We start from the raw sequence: 25,143 nt of genomic DNA on the forward strand, positions 1-25,143 counted from the left end.
TTAATATATCTTCTTTAGAGAAACATCCATCCAAGTCTTTTGCCTATTTTTTCATTGTTTTGTTGTTGTTGTTTTGTCTTGTTGTTGTTGAATTGCAGCAGTTCTTTTTATGTCCTGGGTACTAGATCCTTATCAGATTACAACTTGCAAATATAGTCTCTCCTTCTGTAAGCTCTCTTTTCACTCTCTTGATGGTGTTCTTTCATGTATGAAAGTTTTAAATGTTGATGAAGTCAAATTTATCCATTTCTCCCTTTGTTGCTCTTGCTTTTTATGTCATATTTAAGAATCCATTGCCAATCAAGGTCTTGAAGATTTACCTCTATGTTTTCTTCTAAGAGTGATATGGATTTAGCTTTAATAGTTTAGTCGTTAAACTATTTGGAGTTAATTTTTGTGTGTGATGTGATTTCGAGGTCTAAATTCATTCTTTTTCAGGCAGATACCCAGTTTTCCCAAACCCATTTGTGGAAAAGGAGATCTTTGGGTTTTTTTAATTTCATAGACTTTCATACTGTGTCTTTTTTCCTCCTGAGACAACAAAGATGCAGTGAAAGACGTGAATGCCACGGGTTCTTTAGAATTTTGTCACCTTGTATTTTCTGATGTCCCTGAAGGAAGTTTTTGTTTATAGATAATTCTATTTGTATCTACTTAGGGTTTTAAATCATTTTGTATTTATTAAAGTGAAAAAAAATTTTATACCTGGTTTTTCCTAAGTCTATACAGATCTTTCAGTATTCCATTTACGAATCTAGTAAATTTTAATAATAACTTTTAATGTCTCCTTTAATCACTATTTGGTATATTTAAATACAAAATTCTAAACTTCTATAAACAAGCTGTTTCGTTTACAACTTAAACTAAGATCCCTTAAACATTTTAACCTACATTCATGAATTTACTATAATTGTCATTCTTTTAAAGTCCTTCAGATACTAGTCATAATAAAAAAAAACCTTCAATTTTTTAAAGTACTCAATTCTAATTTAAATCTAATAAGGAAGCTTATATATAAAGCTCAGATTTTCTTAAACATTACACTATAGCTGCAAATTTAGTAAAATGTGCTTATGTTTTACAAGAATAAAATCAATTACCCAATTTTCTAATTTTGAATTGGATTTAGAGGATTAATCTGCCAGATCTATGGTAATTGGTCTGAATATGTTAAGAATTACAAAGAATTTAAATACCAAATAGACACAGATTATCTTGGTGATTATGGAAACCTAATCTGAATTTCAAAAATGAGATTTAACACTATAGATTTGGCTTCATTCTCTCTCTAGTAAATTCCCTGTGTTGAAAATACACTTTTCCAATAAATAAATGCCTCAAACAAATTGAGATTGCTACATGTCCAGAGATTTTTGGCTGGGATGCAGGACCTAAATTCCAAGCGATTCTAACTTTTCACTAAAGGTTTTGTTGAGCTCTTTTTTTTTTTTTTTAACAGCTGTTGGAACAAGAAAGAATTTCATTCCCTATCTTCCAATGCGATTAATCTAGCAGCCCACAAAAGCAGGTCTTAGATGGCCTTAGGTTCGAATAGACAGAAAACATCATTCCTACTGAGAGTCTTTTTTTGTTGTTGATTTTATACTCAGTTCTTTTTTTGTTTTTTTATTCAAATTTTATTTCAAATTCAAAAAATAGCAGGAAAAAAAATTCAAGTTATGAGCATTACTCCTAGTTCTTTTAATGTCTTCCCATCTGTATGGACAGATATTTTGTTGACATTCCATTTACTTCTTTCACCCATATCAACTCATGGAAATCTCTCCATATCCTGGGTAGTTTGCCAACTTTTATAGACATTTAAATACTTGATTGGATTCTGAATTTTTCTCATGTATTTTCTTGTTCTGAGGTCACTGATGCATATCTAAAAGTATATATAGGTCAGATTCAACATATTATTGTTTAATTTTAAAACTTTAAATGAGCTTAAATAGCTGACCCTTCACTGGTTTATTGATTCATTCATTCAAAAATACAGTTGTTGAGAGACAGCTGTGTGTTAGACCAAAAAAGATTCAGAGATGGTTAATACTGGTCCTTTCCCCAGGATATTATAAGAGAGTCAGGTAAGAAAATAAGCGCAGATGAGGGTCTGAATAAAGTGAGTCAGATGCACAGAAAAATAAGCAGAGGCTGACTGCTTCTAGGGTATCAAAAATGGCTGCTCAAGCCTGTCTACGTGGTCTGATAGGAAGAAAATGACATCACCAGGAAAGGAACATGGAAATGCATTTTAGAGACATGGAAAAATATCCCCAAATCCACAACAGCTTGGGAAAATCATGAGCTACTTAAGAAAGCATGGGGAAATCCTGGATTACTCAAGAAATCATGAGAAGTTGGGTATATTCAGTTCACCAAGGGAATGGTGAGGTCAGTCTTTGCAGGACTTTGGAGTTCGTCTTAACACCAGTGATTTCCAACCTATTTTGTGTCTTGGCACTCATAGAAAATGCCAACATTTATAAGGCATCCTGTGCAAATAAATTACTCTTCTTCCAGCCATAAATTACTGACCCAGAGGGCTAGCTACCCAAGTCTAGTCCACACACACACACACACACACACACACACACACACACACACACAGAGGTAATAGGGAATTGATTTCTTCTCACATCTGTATACACTCAAGTCACACCAGTTGGAATGCTCTCCTGGTGATATGGAGCCAGTGAAGGGAATGATATAAGATTGGTATGATAAGAATCACTGATATGATCTGATAAGTATTGGGCATGATACGATTCAATTTTCTTTAGACAGTAATTTAGAAAGGAGAAAAATAATTATAAAGATATCTGAGTAGGGAAATGGCATTTTGGATGAGTTTTCCTGGGAAAAGAACCAAAATTAGTAATAGGGGTCATAACAACAACAAAATTAAATATTGGGGCGGGGGGGGAAGGGGGAAGGGGAAATGTCCAAAATTGTGACAGTAGACATGAAAAAGAATTTATAAAGGGATTTCAAAGATGACAAATATTTGTAACTTGATTATAGAGCAAAATAAAACATTGGCTCATTTAAATGAGAACGATAGAAATGTATTGGGGAAAGCCTGGATAACTAAGAAAAATCGTATTGCAGAAGAAAAAGTTATAGCTGTTACACAGAATCTCAGAACTTTTTTTTAGCTTCTTACCTTCTCGAACATTATTTTTTCTTTTAGCCTTTCCATTCTGCTTCATTGGCCCCAAAGAGATTTTGGAAATCCATTATTCCATTACTTATACATTACCTACAATTAGAAAATTTTAAAGTGGGAAGACGTGTTAGCACTGATTATGGGAGACAGCTGATTCCAGAGCTCTGTACCCACAAGAAATACAAAACTTAGAAGTGCTGCAAATTAAGATATAGAAAATCTCCTCAAACAAAGTGTTTCAGAGAATTGTTTAAAATCCTGTTTTCTCCACAATAAAAATGTTCCTCCAAATGAGCCCAGCAAAACTGGTCAAAGGCCTTCAGACACCGGATAGTAATTGGAAAGTTACAAAAACTTTGAATGGACTTTCTGTAAAGTGTAACTGTAGTTGATAACCTTAAAGCAGCCACATCATCAAATTACTGAGCTACTGATAGAGATTAACTGAAAGGTTCAGAGAACATCTACTATAGCGAAATAGAGCACAATCTGTATGGCTTTGAAAAAGCCGAGTAACCTTAACCAGAATAGAAAATAGACTATTAAAGATGGAGACTAAAGTAAGAAAGGAAAAAGGTAGATTTTCCAAATACAAGAAAGTCAAAACTAAAACATGGGGGGAGACGAGGAGTCGAGTCAGCAGGTATGTGACATGCTTCTCTATCCAGGCAGCGCAAGGCTTGCAACTAAGTGTAAGAGAAGCTGTGGTGGTAGTGGATACTTATCATCATCAAAGCACCCCTAAGTGGCACTAGAACCAGAATCCCTCACACAAGGATCAAAGACAAAACACTAAAGCAAGCAAGGTCCAGAATAAGCCTATCAGTGCACTACTCAGGAATAACACTGGAAATGATAGGAAAACAACATCTTGTACACTTGGCACGAAAGGGATGTGTTAGCCATAAAGAATCCCACAGAGTGACCTGAAATCCTGAGAAAACAAAAAGAGACACCTCCCCCCTGCCTCCAGCTCAGGGTTCATGCTACTGTAGGGAAAAGGAGAAAAGTCTGAGAGCAACAAATAGTGAGCCAGGCTGTGAGGCATGTCCTCAGGCAGGTGACAGCGCAGCCCCTGAGAAAGAGAGGCGGGCTTCACCGGACACTCACCTCCACAATTTCTGCCTCCGCTGAACGTGATTTTCTTTGTGGCACAGCTTCTTTTTATGGAGAAGCTTCCCTATCGATAGTAAAAAAGCTTCTAGATGATAAAACCTCTAGACTTCAAAATGGGGTGGGGGTGTGTCTAATCGGTTTCAACGCCTCTCAACTAGCTGCTCTTTCCAAATATGAGAAAATCAAACTAAACACAACTTCAACACATGTCCCACAAAGACAACACCCTTCAGAGGAAGGAAAATGCTGGAACTCTGGCAAACCATTATATTACCTTAAGCTAAAAAAAAGCTTTGTGTAATTTGAGAAAATCAATAGGTAGTGAGAGTATGATATCAAAATAAATAAATATCTAAATAATATCACTGACAGCCTGCTGCTTACTGCATGCTTTCTATTTAGGACAATGAAACCCTCTGAGAAGGGCACTGTCCTCATTTTTTTTTTTAAGATTTATTTTATTTATTTCTCTCCCCTGCGCCTCCCCCCCCCCCCCCCCGCCCCCCGCCCCAGTTGTCTGTTCTCTGTCTCTTTGCTGCATCTTCTTTGTTGGCTTCTGTTGTCATCAGCGGCACAGGAATTTGTGTTTCTTTTTGTTGCGTCATCTTGCTGCATCAGCCCTCCGTGTGTGCGGCGCCATTCCTGGGCACATGGGCCAGCTCCACACAGGTCAAGGGGGCCCGGGGTTTGAACCGTGGACCTCCCATGGGGTAGGCAGACTCCCTAACCATTGGGTCAAGTCTGTTTCCCTGTCCTCATTTTATATCTGAGTATATCGAGATTTTTCCCAAGTCACACAGCTTGTAAGAAGCAGAACTATTTTTTAATCCAGCTATTTCTGGTGCAAAAGTTCATGTGCTTTCCAACACACAGCCATGTCTTTCTTTTCAACAAGATTCATAAAATCTTAAAATAAAATTCTTCATAAATAGGTTAAAAAAAAGAGGGACTTTGGTCATTCATAAGATTAAAACTGATATTTAAATATTAAGGGTAAGAATAATAATGGCAAAATGTAGAGAAAAATAGTGGACTCCGGGGAGGCATATATAATATGACATACCCAGTGATCTTGCTCCAAATTAGTTGTCTTGTTTTAAACAGAACACTCCCAGATGTAAGCTTAATATTAAAATATCAGGATCTGATTCAAATACTACAAAATTACAAAAACAAAAAACAAAAACTATGTTTAATTTTAATAGCTTCAAAATTCTAGATAGCTATAGAATGAAATTAGAAGAACCTTTCTTGCATTATTAAAATCTGGCTGGATAAAATGTAAGAGATATGATTCAAGACAAATGCTGTGGGTATGACTTTCAAAAGCAAAATATTAACTCCTCTCATTTTCACAAATCAGACTGTTTTAGTTTGCCAAAGGGCTGCCAATGCAAAATACCAGAAATGGTTTGGCTTTCATAAAGGGGATTTACTTGGTGCAAATGCTTACAGTGCCAAGGCCATGAAATGTCCAAATCAAGGCACCACCAGAGATGCTTTCTTGCCAAAGTCAGCTGCCATGTGTTGAAGCAAGATGGCGGGTGATCTGTGCCCAGATCTCTGCTGTCAACATCAGGCTGTACCATTTCCTGGAGCTCAGCTGTGGGCAACCAGGCATAGGGCTTGTGCCTCACCAGTCCTCCTCACTCAGACTCAGCTGCTCTGCTTTCTTCCCAAATTCAGCGGCAAGCTCTCAGGCATATGGCTCATCTCTCCTTGGCCTCAGCTCTTTGAGCCTCTCCTTTCTCTTTCATGGAAAGCCAAGTATGGCAGAGCTAGTTTTTCCAGAGTGTCCCTGCTTATATCAGACTCATCCTGAGTCACGCCTCACTGACATAGGCCAATTTGAAAGCATCACACTCCCATAGGCATGAATTAGTTCACAAACATAATGCTTCTCTTTTTTGAGATTCATAAAACACTTTCAAACTGCCACACAGACTTAGCATTTCTTCCCCCAGTCGACCAACCCTAACCACTTCCAAGAAAGCTCAGCCACCTCAAGGACTGCTCGGGCCCTTCAGGGAGTCCTGGCTCACCCCCAGCACTGAGCCCATGGGCTGCCTGTTTTTCCTGCTGGCACCACTGAGTTGTGCAGTGGTCCCACGTGGTGTCATGTCAAGCAAGTCTTGCTCTTAGCTGTCAGCTCTTAGCAGGCTGTTCAAGGAATGGTGGCGCCCGGGACCCTGCTCCAACATTCTGTGCATAATAACTGCTCCTTCACTTCCATATCATGCAAATTTGTGACCAACCCTAAATCACAGGCAACCACTGCTATCCTGGGAAACATGATGCCAGGTCAGGTAAATGTACAGTACAAAACTAAATGAATAGTTTTTAATAATAAACCTGAAACGTACTGCTTTTGAATGTATTCAACAGAACCTAAATGTCATAACAATTTGTTACCCATCACTGTCCATTTAAACTTTACCTAAACAAGCATTAAGTCACAAGTGGAATTTTAAATCATTCTGTTTCCTTTTTTGAGCTTTTAAATCTACTCCACTTTCCCAATAAAAAAATTTTCCCAAATACTACATTTATTCTTAAATGTTTTATTCTTACTCAGTCACTTCTGCAGTGAAAAAAAAGTGTAAAGATTTAAATTTCACTCACTTAAAGTTATCTTTCAATGAATAAAAGTTCTTAAGTTTGTATAGCTCAGTAATCAATCTTAAATCTTAAATTAGGAAACTGTGGTTAGTGATTTTTTGGTGTGCCATTTAAGATATCTTTGCCTAACCTGATCCATTAAAATATTCCCCTACATTTTATTTATTTGTTTTTTATTTGTTTTGCCTTCCAATTGATTTTTATGTGTTATGTGAGGTAGGAGTCAACAGTCATAATTCTTCACCATTTGCATATCCAGTTGACCCAAAACCGTTTATTGAAAAGATTGTCCTTTTCCTGTTGTCTTTTGATGACACCTTTGTCATGAATCAAGTAGATCTATTTTTTCACTCTGTTTCATTTACCTTATTTTTTCTTCTTGGGTCAAGAGCATAATCTCTTACTTATTTGTAACTTTATGGTGAGTCTTGGTGTCTAGTAGTATAAGTTCTCCAACTTTGTTCTTCTTGAAGATTTCTTAACTAATTTTCACATAAATTTTGGAAACAGCTTTTTAACTTTAAAAAAAAAAGTCCTGCTGAGGATTTATGTTAGGATTGCATTGAATCCACTGAACAATTGATCCAGAGATCAATTGGTATCTTTACAGCATTGAATTTCACAATCCATGAAAGTGTAATATACTTCCATTTATTTAAGACTTAAAATTCTCTCAATAATATTTTGTTGTATTCAGTGTAGAAGACTTACAAATCATTTTAGATTGATTCTCATGAATTAATATTTATGTTTTTCCTGTGACCAGGAGATGCTAAGTGTTAAAAGTTTTCTTTGGGTAAGATTATAATTGCAATTATTGGCTGTCAATCAAATTGAGCGAGTGTTGTGTTTTACGAATTTTGGTGAGTACAACCTAAATATAAAATGAAGTATTTATTGGAAATACTTCTTAATGAGAGAGATGAGGCAGTTTTATTTCAATGAGTTCATACATTCTTATTGGATATAAATACATAAATATTGTTTGTTGCTAGAATAAGATATCTCAGGTACTTGTAATATTTGGTGGTAGTGTTCTATTTCTAGAGATTTTGATCACAGGAAAAAAATGAGAATAGAAGGAAATTTGTTAGAGTAATGTCGTTCTGTTATTTGAATTCCTTCCTTCTCCAAATACTTTAAACTCCAAAACAATCAAGACTAGACAAAAATTCTTCCCTTCAAAAAGCTTAAATTGTAGTGAGGGAATCAGACAATAAACAAGAATTTTTTTAAAGCAAAATACATATTATACATAGTTTAGTATATAGTGATTAGTACAAAAGAGAAAAAAATAAAGTAGAAAAGAAGATATATTATATGGGGAAGGATGAAACTATAGAGAGAGTAGCCAAGTTATATGTCAAAAAATACACACTGAGCTACATGTAAATTATTTTTCAAGTACTACTGGCAAATGAATGATTAGGTTCTCCAATGTTTTTGGTAAGCAAAGAGTTGGAAGTCACCTGACTTGCAAAAAAATTTGTTGCCTGTTGTTACAAGCATTCACTTTATCAAGATCAGAATAGGTATGGAACTACCTTTGTGTGGGGGTGTGTTCCCTGGGTAATGCACAAAGGTAAGTTTCCAGATAGGTGAGATAAATGCCTTTTATTGCAAAGCTGAAAGAAGGCAATCGTGAAAGGGAATGAAAGAACCGAAAACCAGGATGACTGAGAACCAGAATGATCATATTTACTGTCTTACACTCTTCCCTTTTGAAATGAGAGCTCTCAAATTTGACTCCTTAAACCATACATGCCTACACATCTTTAGGAGTCTTTCATATACCCCAGGGCACTCTGCCCCTAGTGTAAGACCACTGGTCTATTGCCTCCACTCTCACTCCCTGGGCCCAAGAGGGGTGGGAATCCCAGACAGAGCTGGAGTTTTCCCCAGGGCCTCCACACTCTCCACCAGTTCACTCTCAGTGTTCTCCAGGACAAATCGCCATCAGGCCAACTGAACTGTATCAGTTCTCCATCACAGTACCTGCGTCTGAGAGGGAACAAGACAGAAGTGAGAAGAGTTCATGTGGCATGGCTGTTACCCAGCTGAAAGAAGTAAACATATCTGGAGAAGTCTGACCTAGGCAAGAGAGCCTCTGGGACTGCTTACTCTGCTCTTCCAGCTGGGGCTGACTTACCCTTGAACATCTCATGGGTCCCACATGCTTCTAGAAAGAGGGAAGAGATTTTAAACTTCCTGAATTATAAAAAGATCAAAAATAGTGGCCATAAATCTTGCACTTAGGGATCATCTGTCCCCTTGAACAGCTCTTCAAGTTCTTAGAGTTGTTAAGGGCAGGTGGCCAGCCACAGCCATCCACTTTGTCAAGTGCCTTGTGCTCTGCAGACCCATGGCCGCTGGGTTTGCTGTGAGCAGCCGTGACCGCAGCACTGGGTTCAGCACAGCAGTTCATGCCCTCTGAAAGCTCAGATTCCCTGGACAGGAGTCAGCAGCCTATCAGTGACTTGGCAGAGTAGCTCGTTTGCTAGTCACAGGGGCAGAGCTTAGCAGCCAGCTACTTCTGAAATAGCTGGGCCCTGCTAAAAACCCTTATCTGGGGGGGTGTCACAAAATCCTCTCTGCAGTCTTTTCATGGCCTCCACCAGAGATGTCAAGAAACTGCCTTGGCTTCTTTCTTATGGATTAATTTCAGAGAACAAGTCATCACAATGTAATGGCCCGGGTATGTGTGTTCTCTAAGACCTGAGCAACGCTTCCTGAAGACTTTGTGCTGACTTGGCAACTCGTTAAACAGACGCTAGTTAGAGGAGTCAAATGACTTCATAGAAGGAACAAGGAGAGACCAGAAAGAAAACAAGTGGAGAATAAAAATGCTAATCTGGCCCTCATCTTCCCTAGTCTTGCCTTTTTATCTGAGCTCAATGCAATGTGACAGGGGCTCAGTGTTTCTCCACTCGAGGCCAGGCAGCATGAAATAGAGCTCTATCAGGTACAAAGTGCTGCACTCTGTTTAATGATTTAGTTAAACCTGGGACACAAATGACAGCTTGAGTGTTTTAAATTTAGGTATACTGGACCTAAAGGAAAACTCTAAATCTGAGGCTCATGTACACAGGGAACAGTGAATCCCATGATACAATATGCAGAATTTTGAGTGCACTTTTTTTTTTTTTACAAGGGGGATCCATAATTTTATAGCATTATAAACAAGGTCTTTGATCCTAAAATAATAAGGACCAGGGTTAAATGCTTTCAAAACCTTTCAATTTTAAATCCCATACCCTTCTTCATTTGTCAAACAAACACATACCTATTGCAACCATGGTGCTCTGACGTGTGATTTGGAGGAGTGAACATGAATCAAAGATCAAGTTTTAGTTCTAAGGAAAAAAAGAAGAAAATTACTATATTGAGCACTTCCCAAGGGCCAACCAGGCACTATCCTGTATATTATATTCATTTTCTTATTAATCTTCATGGTAAATTTGTTGAATGTTTTAACCATTGTGACAGATTGTATGTTCTAAAAATGATCACAACAATATTTCTTGTCCAGCATTCCACTCTCCCATCAAGGAGTAGAATCTCCCATCAAGAGGGAGCCTTGAAGCTGCTCAGTCTTGGTGAATGTCTTGAATTTGGTGGAAGTGACTCTTGTGTGACTTTTGGAGTTGCTAGAAGGCCACACTGCTTCTGCCTAACTCCTTCTCTGTGCTTGGGTCATTAATCCTTGGAATCCAGCCACACTGGTGAGAGGAAGCCCAAGCCACATGGAGAGGTCCATGTAGAGAACAACTGGTCTCCAGCCCTTAGCCCCAGCTGAGCAACCAGCCACCAGCCAGCACCAACTTGTCAGCCATGTGAATGAGCCATCTTGGAAGCAACTCTTCTATTCTTCTCTCAAGCACCCCACCTACCATTGCATGGAGCAGAAATGAACCTTCCCTTCTGAGCCTCTCTCAAATTGCAGATTTTGTGAGCAAAATAAATTATTCTTATTGTTGTAAGCTACTGTTATGGAATGATTTGTTATTAACAAGAACTAGAGCAACCATCTTGCCTATAAGAACAAACAGAGACAAACACATTTGGTAATTTATGCAGGGTCACAAAGCTAATAAACGGTAAAGCTGGAATTAAAAACAGGATCTACCTAATCTGGAAAAATGAAACCAAGAGGATAGAGGACAGAGTTTTACCTGTATCTGTAACTTTGTATATCTTAAAAATAAAAAAAAGATTTAAACAAAATAAGACAAAATTCTAACATCTTTTTCACCCTAATAGTGAAATATGGGTTGTCTCATTATATGTGTTAGAAGTGTTTTATAATTTAAAACTACTTTTTAGAAAATAAAAGCAGGCCCCACCCCAATCAAGACGGCAGAGTGAGATACTTCAAGGTTCTGTCCGTAAAGGAGCTTTGAACAACCAGCAAAAACTGGCAGAAATTCTAAAAGATATCTAGAAGAGAGTTAAAGGATTAAAGTAACAGGACAAGCATGAAGTCAAGGAAAAAGCCACTTAAAAGTGGTTGGATCTCATAGTGTCCTGGCTGGCTCCTTCCCCCACTGTTCCTGGCTGGGTGTGGAGCTGGCCCACGTTGCCACTGCAGATCCCTGGTGTGGATTCCAGAGGGAGCTGGGTAACCCTCATACACATACTGGGAGCATGTATAGCTGGCTCTATCTATCTGGTGGTGACCTAAGAGACACATTGTCCCAGAACTTGCCCCAGCATAGAAGGCAGCTCACCAAGCTCTACTATAGAGAGCTCTGGGAAAGAGGTCAAGTCATGCTGCCTGGGACAGGGAATTGCTGACTGTGGGACGTTCAACATAGTGCCAAGAACTATAAGGAAACTGTTTCCCAGGGAAGAGGAGTATCTGTGTAAATAGAAGAATTTCTTGGGCCAAATACACATGTCCAAGACAAAAGGAATCCACATAAAGGACCAGAGAGGCCCCTGTGCTTTGGCCAGGAGCTATTCTCCAAACTCTGGAGAAGGCCTCCCACATTGATCAATCTTCAAAGACTGGAAAAGGTGTTTTCCCTCTTTTTATTCTATTCTTTTCAAGCTCTATCACAACACTAGCTGGATACAAGCTTAAGGAATAGATACCTCTAAAAAAAAAAAAAAGTAAAATTTTAGCAATAACACATTAAAATATCAAAATGTCCAGGCTTCAACAAAAGATTATAAAACATACAATGGGGAAACGGACTTGGCCCAGTGGTTAGGGCGTCCATCTACCACATGGGAGGTCCACGGTTCAAACCCTGGGCCTCCTTGACCCGTGTGGAGCTGGCCCATGTGCAGTGCTGATGCGCGCAAGGAGTGCTGCGCCATGCAGGGGTGTGCCCCGTGTAGGGGAGCCCCATGCGCAAGCAGTGCCCCCGTAAGGAGAGCCGCCCAGCGCGAAAGAAAGTGCAGCCTGCCCAGGAATGGTGCCGTCCACACTTCCCGTGCCGCTGACAACAACAGAAGAGGACAAAGAAACAAGACGCAGCAAATAGACACAGAGAACAGACAACCGGGGGAGAGGGGGAATTAAATAAATAAATAAATCTTTTTAAAAAATAAAAATAAAACATACAATGAAACAGGAAGTGATGGACCAGGCAAAGGAGATTAAAGCATTAGAAACCATCAATGAGAAGGGTTAGATCTGGGACATTCCAAACAATGCTTTAAAAAATGGTCCTAAATATTCTCAAAGAGCTAAAGGAAAACATGGACAAAGAGCTAAAGGTAATCAGGAAAACAATAAATGAAACAAAGAGAACATGGATAGGGAGATGGAAATTATGAAAAGGAACCAAACAGAGCTGAAGACCACTGTATTAGTCAGCCAAAGGGGTGTTGATGCAAATACCAGAAATTGGTTGATTTTTATAAAGGGTATTTATTTGGGGTAGGAGCTTAGAGATACCAGACCATAAAGCATAAGTTACTTCCCTTATCAAAGTCGATTTGGAGCAAGATGGCTGCCAAGGTCTGAGAGGGTTCAGGCTTCCTGGGTTCCTATATTCCTGGGGCTTGCTTTTCTCTGGGTTCAAGTTTCCTTTCTTCCTGGGGCTGGCTTCTCTTTCCTCTAGGAGCTTACTTCCTAGGTCTCCAGCTTAAGTCTTCAGCATCAAACTCCAACATCAAAACTCCAACATCAGAAACCCTCCACTCTGTTCTTTGCCATGACTTTTATCTGTGAGTCCCCACCCACCAAGGGGTGAGGACTCAAGGCCCTAATCATAACTCAGTCATGCCCAGGTACAGATCAGATTATAAACATAATCCAAAATCTATTTTTGGAATTCATAGCCATATCAAACTGCTACAACCACAGTAACAGAAATTTAACATTCCCTAGAGGTTCCACAGGAGATTGGTGTTGGCAGAAGAAAGAATCAGTGAACTTGAGGATAAAACTATTGAAATCATCCAGTCTTAGAAGAAGAAAGAGAAAAGAATGGAGAAAAGTAATTATAACCTGAGAAACATGAGGAAAACTATCAAGCATACCAATGCATGCATTGTGAGAGTCTCAAAAAGAGGAAAAGGGGCCAAGGGAATATTCAAAGAAATAATGGCTGAAATGTCCCAAATTTTACAAAAGATGTGAATATACACATCCAAGATGTTCAACAAATTCCAAACAGAATAAACCCAAATAGACTCACACTATGCCATATTATAATCAAATTGCTGGATGCCAAAAATAGAGAATTCTGAAAGCCAAAGGAGAGAAATGAAGTGTCACATATAAGGGAGCCTCAGTAAGATTAAGTGCCAATTTCTCATTGGAAACCATAGCAACAAGAAGGCAGTAGAAAGACTTACTTAAAGTGCTGAAAGTAAAAAATTGCCACCAAGGATTCTTAACTGGTAAAACTGTCTTTCAAAAATGAGGGAGAAATTAAGACATTCCCACATAAACAAAAGCTGACAGACTTTGTCACCGCTGGAATGGCCTTACAAGAAATGCTAAAGGCTGAAAGAAAAGGACACTAGACAACTGCCTGAAACCACATGAAGAAATAAAGATCTCTGTTAAATACAATGACATGGGTAAATATAAATGCCAATACTATTGTACTTTTTATTTGTAAATCCGCTTTTTGCTTCCTACAAGATCTAAAAGACAAAATGCATAATATGTAATGAAATATGAATGGTTTTAGACTCAGAATGTACAAATATGTAATTTGTGACAAGAACTGCATAAAGTGGGGTGATGGAGGGTTATAGGAACATAGTTTGAGTGCTCTTGAAGTTGTTAAGTTGATATCAAAGGAAACAACTATTGTACATTTAGGATGTTACATTTAAGCCTCCTGGTAACCACAAAGAAAATATCAGAGAATAAGAAAACTCATAGAAACTGGTTACCAGGGGTGGGAGGCAGGGACAATGGGGAGTTAAGGCAAAATGAGTGAAGGGTTTCTGTTTGGGATGAAGAGAAAGTTCTAGAAATGGATGGTGGGGAGAGTACTTTAACACTGTGAATATGATTAATCCCACTGAATGGTATGCTTGGGAGTGGTTATGATGTGAAGCTTTGTTTTCTGTTTCCAAAATTTAAAAGTGAGAAAGAGAACCTGAAGATAAATAATTATAACTAAATGCAATACATGATACTAGATGGGTTCTAGGAGTGAAAGAGAAAAGGCTCAAAAGGATATTATTGGGACATAAGAAAAATTGGAATGTAGAATGTAAGCTTTATATCAATGTTAGATTTCCTGAGCTTAACTGCACTTAAGGTGATTACTTAAGTGAATACCCTTGTTCATAGCAAATGTACATGGAAGTATTATGTATTCAAGGATAATGATGTGTGTGACCTGCTCTCAAATATTCATAAAATAGATGCATGGATGGATGGATAGATAGACAGATAGACAGACAGACAGATGATAGATAGATAGATAGATAGATAGATAGATAGATAGATAGATAGATAGATACGGCAATGTGGTTAAATGTTAAAATTGGTGGATGGGGGTATGCTGAAGCTCTCTGTATCGGGACTGTATTATTTTTGCAACTGCCCGTAAGTTTGAAATTATTTCAAAATAAAAAGTTTTTGTAAAAGACAAAAGCAAAGGAATTTTCTCAAATTTAAAAATATGCTCAATTAAAATCAAACATATATGTAATAATCATGCCCTGGACAGTAATTGAATTAAATTTTTTAAAAATGTCTAAAGTGGCCATACTTTATAATATCTAAAGTATAACTGATGAGATGCCTGTGATAGAAGACTAGTTTCTATTTGCTCAATTATAGCCTCTTTCCCTTGTTTAATCCTGCTTGTATCTCTTCTGAGCTTTCATTTTAGAGGAAACTCAGATATCCATAGATGTTCAGAGATGTAGAGAAAAATAGACTTAAGTCCACAAAGGAAGATCCATGTATTGATTCAGAATTTACAGTAAGCACCAGAAGAATCTCCATGGAGGAAAGGAAGCTTAGGAGAACTTCTCAGAGCTAAAGGTGACTCCCATATCCCCACAAGGGCTGGGGTCTTCAAAGTCGCATAGCATGTAGTGAATCATCATTCATGCAAAGCTGCCAGGACAAGCAGCCAGCTGCCTTGCACGTGTTTTATCCTGAAGAACAATACCAGGTGGGATGAAATCAGTTGCCTAAATCCTCCTTTGCTGATTTATGAAGCCAATCAGGTTTTGCAATGGCAGGTGGGGAATTAAAGCCAGTAGCACTGGGTTATCTAAAGAAAACTTTGTTATAACCTCAAGTTTCCTATAGTCAAATAGAAAGTTTCAGTTGGTCGTGTATCTTTTACAATTGGGAACAAATCTGTATTTGTACTGTAAGATGTTGCCGTAAATCTAGTGTAGCTCTGTAACTTTTGTCAGTTCAGTGAGAACACTTGTCAGGAATTTGTAATGACTAGAGTGAGTAACCGCAAAGATACATAGTTACAAGTAACATTATTCCTTCCAAGAAGTTGCTTGGCTGTGCTGATAGAAGTTGGCACAGGAAATAGATTTGAAAGGACTGCAAACAAAGGAGTTTCCTGGCTGTGGGTTCTCCCTGTGGGATCTTTTATAGTAACACCTCAATTTCCAGTAATGTATGAAGAGAGTGATGAATGGATGAAGAGACCTCTGGATAACCGTCTTCTCTGGAGAGTTGATGCCAATTATTAATTGTGCTAATTTTATATTCTAAAATATATTTCACACTTCCAGACTTTCATAGCCAGAGTTTATGTACATCAATTTAACTGTCTTGCAAATCACTCAGCAAGCTGCTCCTTGCTGCCTTCCATCTCCCCCATCTCTTCCCCACTTGCTCTTCCGATAAAAATCCCTCTGTGCTTATCTTTGTTGTCCTTGCTGTTATAACTACAGATTTCATGGGATATCTCCTCTATAAACTAGCTATGTCTCTTCTATTACTTCTCATCTTTCATTTAAATTCATCCTTTTAGTTCTATTGCAGAAATTCCCTAATCAACATCTTTTCTTTTATCTTTCTCATGAAAGTGAATTTTAGGATACATAGTTGCTTTACTTTCTTAGCAATATAATATGACTGCCTTTCTACAGCCTTGATCACAAGTTGAAGGTCTTTTCTACTGAGTTATGTTCAAGTCTTTTGTTCAGTCACCCTTGTTTAATTCTATTGTATATTTTAACCATTTCATATCATTAAAAAAATAAAAAGCTTTCAGAATCCTTAAACACACCCTCCACGTATGCTTCAATTCACCCTTTCACTTGCTCTCTCTTCCTACCTTGGTGGGTCAGGGGTCTTACAAAACCACCCTCTGGCTCATTGGTTCACTAGAGGACTCAGAGAACCAAAAAAGCTGCCATACTTGTGGTTATATTTATTACAGTGGAAAGATACAGATTAAAAGTGGCCAAAGGAGCATAGGATAGAGTTCCAGGAGAGACCAGGTACAACTTCCAGTTGTCCTCTCAGTGAAGTTGGATGGACAGCACTTAATCATCATACAGTACAATTATATGTGACAACATGGAGTATTGCCAAACAGGGAAGCACACCTGAGCCTTGGTGTTCATGGATTTATTGAGAATCCATCACATAAGCATGGAGTGGCCAGGTGACTTGACCTTAGAACTCTGGCCTCTCCAGGGGTCAAACCGGATACAGCACGACCCAAGACCCCCACTTAAATCACATTGTCTGTCATGACTCAAGGTCCCAGGTAAACAAAAGAACCCTTATTAGACTTGGAGGTTATCTCCCAGGAACCAGGGATGGGTCAGCTCTTTCTTTGGAAGGTGCAGGGCTTGGGCAAGCCAGGGCTTCTGAGTTAACCCTTTACCACATACCTGGTAAATGAAAAGTGTTGGTATTTGCATAACAAACTACACTTTTAAATATGGAAACACTATCACCTGTGGACTAGTGAGCTTGTTGTCTGAAAGCCTCATTGCTGTCTTCTACTTTTGTCAGCACAGCCATAAAACATTCTGGAGATTTTCAGTTTCTTCATCACCTACATTTCAATGGATCTTCTTTAATAGTTTGATTTTTTTGTCATCTTGCCTAGTTCTGCAAGACTGAGCATTTAATTTTTACCTATATATGTAAAATTCTATTTTGAGAAGCTTGCAAATTTTACAATGCATTAAAATTCTGATATGCAGAGAAAATGAGGCACATTTATTTATAATGCCATTGACTACTGAGATCAAACGTCCCGGTTGGTTCCTGTTTATACAAGTTGTCCTGACATCCTCTCTGGTTTTCTCTTTGTCCTATTTTTTTTTTTTTTTTTTTTTTTGGTTTCCAAAGTAAATATTTTTATTAATAGTTACGTTAGAATAATCTAGGATGTGGCACAGACAGCATGCTCAGTTTCCACTACGGTCTCATCAAGGTGTATGAGACACGTGTGCAAAGAACACAGTTCTATTTTAACCCATGGGTAAATGTGTAAGAAATCAACATCGCTTTCTTTTCCTCAATGCTTTAAGGACACAATGCACCTTCCTTTCAAAGGTGGCATCAATTAGTGATAAAAAGATATGGGCTTGGACAGAGGTGGCTGGACATAGCTAACTCCTTCCAGTTTCAGGTTGTAAGAGAAGTACTGGAAGTGGCAACTTTCCAGCAACTCAACTCTCCAGGTCCCGGATGAGAGGGTCAGGAGAGCGTGGGAAGAGTAGGTTTCATGCATTCGACTCCAATAGTGGAAGAAGAACTTCTCACAGAGTCAAAATAATGATATCAGTATTACATCAATTCATCAGATGCCTTCAGCAGAAGACCTGTTTATTAATTTTCAAGAAGAGTTGGATTTTTCTTTTATCTAATTCATGGAATCAACACAAAACTTTTAGATATTCATTCTCTCCAAGGCAAAATTCTGACACTGTATTTTTCATTGAGATAAAATTCACATAACACAGTATTAACCATTAACCATTTTTAAATCGTACAATTCAGTGGCATTAAGTACATTCACAATGTTTTGCAACCAGTACCACTATCTAGTTGGAGAACTTTTTCATCACCCCAGTCAACTTATACAACAGTCAGTCCCATTGCCTCTTTCCCTCAACCTGTCACAACCCCTACTCTGCTTTCTGTCTCTATAGATTTCTTTATTCTGGATGTTTCATATAAATAGAATCACACAATATGTGAACTTTTGTAACTGGCTTCTTTCACTTAGCATAGTGTTGTCAAGGTTCATCCACATTGTAACATGGCTCAGAATTTCATTCCTTTCTAATAGATGAATAATATTCCATTGCATGGATATACCATATTTTGTTTCTCATTTCATCCATTGATGGACATTTGGGTTATTTAAACCTTTCAACTTTTATAAATAGTGCTACTGTGAACTTTCATGTATAATATTTATCTAAATACCTGTTTTCAATTATTAGGGATTATTCTTAGGAGTGGAATTGCTGGGTTACTCTAATATTTTAAATACTATGATTATTCAGTTAAGCAAATATTAAAGATGCAATTACTTTTTGAAGTAATACTACAAATGCAAATTTTTCTGCAGCATGACATTGTGTTTTAAAAAAACAATTTAGTAATCTTACTAAACTAAAAATCTGTGAAAAAGAAATCATGTGACATTCAGGTGCACATATAATTTATAATTCCATTCCCCAAAAGCTGTAATATTTTAACAGTGAAAACAGAAACTGTTGTTTTCAAAATTTATACCCACACTCACACTGTAAATAAACTAGCATTTTTTTTGATGAGGCCAATTTTGAAAACAGAAAAAGAACTTGGACATAACTATAAATTTTCTCTCTTTGCTCCTCTTCATCAAAGTTAGGAGTGTTTCAGCCTTTGAAGAACTACTTTGTAAATCAATGTGGTTTCCTACAATGGTTTTGCACATTTTTATTAATGTCTTCTACTTTTTAGTTGCATTGCATTCAAGATCATTTGAAAAACAAATCAAATTATTCAGCTTTTGAAGCCCTTACTAAATTGCAAAAATTGAAAGCTAATAAAAAGGTAAGGCCAGCGTTGAAATTTATCCTCACAAAAGCAAGAAAAGAACTGGACAAATTAAATAATGAGAGCACAAAAATAATACAATTTTTAATTTTAAAAGTTTATAATTTCCCTTTGGAAATCTTGACTTGGGAGAATAATCTTTTGATGGTGCTCCTAATTTTAATTGGACAAATTCTGATCCAGAATGAAAAGAAGTTGATTGAAAATGCCTAAATTTTGCAGCATCTGTATTTGGTGAAAAGAATCATAAATAAACATAATTTATGCTTTTTGTCATGTAAAATTTTTTTGCCAAATAAAAATACTCTGAATGAAGGTAAAACTGCAGTACCTGGGAAAAGATCTGGGCTAAAATACACAACACATAGCCTCCATTAGCTAAATTTGCTTGGCGTTTACTAGCACCTATAGCAAGAATATGTCCTCAGTTAAAAATACTGTGGTCTCCAGAGAAGAGTCAGTTAAGGTTGTCAACAAGTTCAAACTTATTAAGTTTAAAATGAAACAGTAAAGAATATTTCAGGTAAATTTATGAAAATATTAAAATAATTAAACTATATTGAAAAATATTTATATTTTATATATACACATACATATACATTATTCCAAAAAGTCCCAGTGATGTGGTGTATTAGAAACAGAAATGGCTAAGGAGCAGTTTAAAATGTATGAACGTATACCAAAAATAATGATTCTGTTAATGTTACATTTTAATGTTCAGATGACCAATATAAAGAAAATTTATTTTTATTTAGCTTTAATATAGATGATATATGCTATCTTTAATTTCAGAAATAATTTTATTTTTGAATATAATTTTCAAATTGAATAATTTCTTCCCAAATATATTAATAATTTTGTTTATTTTAGCATTCCCTTTAACTTCCAAAAATGTCCCATAAATTATACAGTTGTTCAAATTTTAATCAGTCTGATCTTCCTTCTAAAATCCCACTCACTGGGAAGCAGGGTGGAAGAGTGGATATTTGGTTAAATATCTAATTGGATTAAAAATTTACTCCAGTCTGATCATTCTGGTGGTCCTTTTAGACATGTCTTACTCTCACTGGGAAAATGTTTGCAATGTCTCAAATTTGGTTTCCCTCTTACTTCTCCCCCTTAGGTGGCATCCAGGTAATTTGTATGACCTGGTACATAAAGGGCAGGTTTGGGGCATCTCAAGTCTCCAGGGGCATGTCCCTTGCCTTTTGGTTTCTGGGCATTTTGCAGGCCTCCTAAGTCCATGTGTGTACCTGGTGATCTGGTGACGCTGTAACTGCCCCTCATCCTCTCCAAAGAAGGAAAAAGGATAGCGTGGTCAAGTATTAGTGGGAGTGATCAAAGGCAGAATATGTCAAGACTTCAGTAGAACTTCTAGACAATTTATCTCCCTCTAAATCACAATTCAGTGAAAGGCCTGTCTTTAGCTGAGGATACGAGGCAATGTTCATATACTATGAATCTGAACACACACACACACACACCAGATTTTCCTTAGAGTTCAGTGTCCCTATATGCCAATATAACTATTAACATTGGGGCCCAATAATACAAGCAAACCTTGGTTTAAAATAGTCATTTAATGGACGATAACGAAAATAAAACAAGTCAAACAGACTAAGATTAGCCATGAACATTATGATTGGAAAAGAAATATTGAGGCTTTGTTCAAAATAGAAAGAAATTAGAAAACATAGTTCAAAGACTAGTGAGTTTATACAGGCTGTGAGTCAATTACCATGATACCAGGGAGGAGATGAAACCTTCTGTGCAAAAGGCAGGCACTGATTTCTCAGGGATGGCTTGAAGACAAAAGAGACGGAAATAGATTGTGACTTCTCAGAGGCTTTCCTAATGAGGCAATAAATATCCTTAAGGAAAAAAATGGATTCTGGCAACAAGACAGAAAAGTATATCTTTTAATATATAGGGAGAAAGGGCATATCTGTATGCCTAAGGACAAACATATTATTTACAATCTAATCTTTAGTTTATTTCATTTTGCACAGAAACCAAGAACAATTGTGATTTTTCCATCCCTAAGCTTTCAAGAACTTTGTGTTTTTCTTAAAATTTCCCCATTTTTGACCACTGATATTTTTAGTAGTAGTTTTTTGTTAGATATATATTTTTCCATTTTTAAGCTAAACAGGTATTTTTATTAATGTTACTTTTGTGTATTACATTTTAAACACTTAGTGTTATAAGTAGTTTTCATTTCCATGTTTATTTATATTGGGCTGTGTTATATTTTCAGTTGATTTCATAGGTGGACTTGATACACACTCCTTCTACCAGGATCATGTTGAGTTAAAGCCTGTTAAACCTGTAAGTAAAGGTGTGATGATACGGAAAATATTAATCCTTCTAACATGGCCAAAACTAACCAAACCTGAAATTTTTTGGACATGCTTCTACTAATCATCAGTTTAATTTCCCACTCATATTTAAAAACACACCTTTCACATGTAACCCAACATCATCATTGTTCTTTATTCATTCCTAAATGGATTTGAAATAGGTAACATGATTTATATTTCTAAAATTATATTTTTATTTTATTTTCCTTGTCAATAGTTGGTTGCCAAACTGAAAACAAAAGGTGGGGGGATTATTTAGTCTGCAGAAGAATGGTTATGTGTTTTGGGCGCAGCTTTGCAGAGTAGGAAGGAACAAGAGATGTAGGCAAGAACCCAGGATCTACCCAGGTAAGTCCTTGACGTCAGTGAGACTTGGTTCCATCATCTCTAATGAGGTTTTATGTGAGATAGGGGAGGATTAAGTGGGAGTATGTATGTATAGTGTGCGTAAAGTTGCCTATTACCATGCCTAGAAAAGAATGACAGCTAGATAATCAGTGATTATTACATTCAGGTATATGAGTAACAAGTTCAAGGCAAGTGTTCTATGTCCCTTGAGGATATGGAAGGAAATCAACAATGACAAAAAAGCACATAAAATGACAGATGTCAGTTGAAAGTTGTGATGGCTAATTTTATGTGTTAATTTGGCTAGGCTATAGTATCCAGTTGTTGCATCAAGTGCTGACCTACTTGCCACTGTGGAGATATTACACAGGTGGAATTAGCATCTATAATTAGTTGACTTTAAATAAAGGAGATTATCCTCAATAATGTAGGTGGGCCTCATCCAAGCAGTTGGAGCTCTTTTGAGTGAGAACTGAGAGGTCCAGGGAGCAGAAGGAATTCTGCCTCAAGATGACAATTTCTACTCTTTCTGAGCTCCAGCCTAAAGAATTCAGACTAGGGAAGCAGACTTGGCCCAGTGGTTAGGGCATCTGTCTACCACATGGAAGGTCCATGGTTCAAACCCCGGGCCTCCTTGATCCGTGTGGAGCTGGCCCACTTGCAGTGCTGATGCGCGCAATGAGTGCCGTGCCACACAGGGGTGTCCCCCGCATGGGGGAGCCCCATGCACAAGGAGTGTGCCCTGTAAGGAGAGCAGCCCAGCGTGAAAGAAAGTGCAGCCTGCTTAAGAATGGCACCACTCACATGGAGAGCTGACACAACAAGATGACGCAACAAAAAGAAACACAGATTCCCGTGCCGCTGACAACAACAGAAGCGGACGAAGAAGATGCAGCAAATAGACACAGAGAACAGACAACTGGGGACCAGGGGCGGGGGAGGGGGAGAAGGGGAGAAAAGTAAATAAATAAATTTTTAAAAAAATAGAACTCAGACTCAAGACTTCACTGTCACTCTCACTGGAATTTCCAGCCTACAGCCTGCTCTATGGAATTTGGAATTGCCAATCTCTATAATTACTTAAACCAATTTCTTATAATAAAGCTCATATGTGTGTGTGCGTGTGTGTGTGTGTCCTATTGGTTCTCTGGAGAACTCTGACTGATACAAGAATAAAGAATGGCTCTTAGTCATCTGACTGATAAAATACTATAACAGGGAATTAGATATAGTGACTCCATTCCTAAAAAATTCTAAGCAGCATATAGATGACACCATAAAATAATAATAGTTATCATGTGCTGGACACTTTACATGCATTATCACACTCAATCCACATGAAAATATTCTAAAGTCCTAATTAATATTCCCACTATTAATAAACATTAGGCAACTTTCCTCAAGACCTACTGTTAGTAAAGGGTGGAGTTGGGCTCTTTCCTGGATGATAAAGTATCACCCTCCCTAACAATGTAGACTTGCTCATGCGATCTCCCCATTCTTTCAGCCCAATGTTCTGTAATTCCATAGTGATCATGTAAATTGTGGAAAACAGTTCTAAACAATTTATTTTCTAAATTCATAGAGCAAACATGTCTGAAAGGCTTCATTCGCTGCCTCTTTGCCACATGGGCTCTTCGCAAATCTGTAACACCGCCCATCCTCCACCCCCCACCCCACTCGGCTTCTTGGGGTCGGTGCCCTGAGAAGTCTGCCCTGGCTCCTCTACCTCTCTTGAAGGACAACTTGGGGACTGAAAGAAGCTGAGAGTTTTATTGCTAATATACCCAGAGGCGTAAGCGCTTTCAAATCTGGAGAAAAAGACGAACTAAATGAAATTCATCAGGAACATGAGCCAGGGAGAAAAAATTATTAATTGAAGAAGAATTGAATTAATTTTATTCTAGCAGAATCATCTAAAGAAAACCTGGCTTACAGCCTACCCAAACCAGCACCACACCTCTCACATGTCTAAACAAATCCTGGTTTCTTAAAGCAAATCTTGTTTGGCAAAACAATCACCTTACAAAACAAGTCCAGGGCCAGGCAGCTACCGCCTCATGACTCAACGCTACTGAGCACTCAATAAGTGCTGTTCTCCAAAAGTTTACGTGGATCTGGGGAACCTGGAGGGGATTGTCAGAATAATAAAGACAACCCTTGCTCTTGAAGTGAGGAAAGAACAGAATCAATGTCTGCTGCTGACTTGGAGTCTTCATGTGCTTGTTATGTGATGAGAAGATGATGAGTTATTTCATCTCCACTGTGAAAAAATAACTCAGCAGAGAAACTGCAAGATGAAAAATGTTGGTTAGCCATAAATAAGATCTTTCTATTAGGAAAGGTTATTAAAAACGGCAATTGATTAATGTTGGTAATGGATTCTCCTTTCTGGAATCGCTTTAAAGAATGGACACTTGCACACTTCTGTACGTCAAAGGGTCCTTCTGGGGCATGGTCCAGGAGCAAATGACTTTGATTTATGTTCTCTACGGTCCCTTCCAGCTCTGTGAATCAAGAGCACATAAAACTTCCTTTATGATCACCCAAAAGGCTCTGATCAACTCTACTATTTTGTCAAAGGATTTGCTCAACAACCTTGTTCACTGCCGAACTCACGCCCTTGTACCTGAATGTAGCAAAAACTGTAGGCTGCAGAAAGCAATAGAACAAGTTTCCGCTTTGAAATATTACTATTTCATGCTATTATGTCAGATGAAATATGGAATGCCTTTCAACCATGAAGGCGGCAGGCCTCCAAAAGATCAAAATAAACCTGAATTAAAATCACTTGTATGAAACAATTTAAGAGGTCCAACACCTATGCTCCCCACCAGTATGCAAATATCACAGTGTTCATCACTCTGTCTACTTGATTTCTTTTAATACGGCCATTATTTTGGATTCCATTGTACACAGCTCAGCAATGTCAAACTACCAGGCAGCAACAGCTCAGAGAAAATTCCAATCTCTTATATTAAATTATTGGAGCAGGGAATGAATGCTGGTTTTTAACTTTCATTAAGCTACTTTTATCTCCACGGAGGACAAAGCCAGGT

General features: G+C 37.7%; 1 protein-coding gene across 2 annotated transcripts in view; it reads left to right on the forward strand.

Moving 5' to 3' along the window:
• NKAIN3 (sodium/potassium transporting ATPase interacting 3) overlaps window positions 1-25,143 on the forward strand; it is a 702,972-nt gene that overhangs the window by 660,681 nt on the left and 17,148 nt on the right. The window contains exon 6 of one of the 2 annotated variants that reach the window (XM_004463919.5): window positions 21,634-21,704. The exons of the other annotated variant lie outside the window; for it this stretch is intronic. Within the exon in view, the coding sequence (XP_004463976.2) occupies window positions 21,634-21,704 (71 nt within the window). The remainder of the gene's footprint in view (window positions 1-21,633; window positions 21,705-25,143) is intronic. 2 annotated transcript variants of the gene reach the window in all.

The sequence above is a fragment of the Dasypus novemcinctus genome, chromosome 14 (genome assembly GCF_030445035.2).
Source record: "Dasypus novemcinctus isolate mDasNov1 chromosome 14, mDasNov1.1.hap2, whole genome shotgun sequence".
Taxonomy (NCBI): Eukaryota; Metazoa; Chordata; class Mammalia; order Cingulata; family Dasypodidae; genus Dasypus; species Dasypus novemcinctus.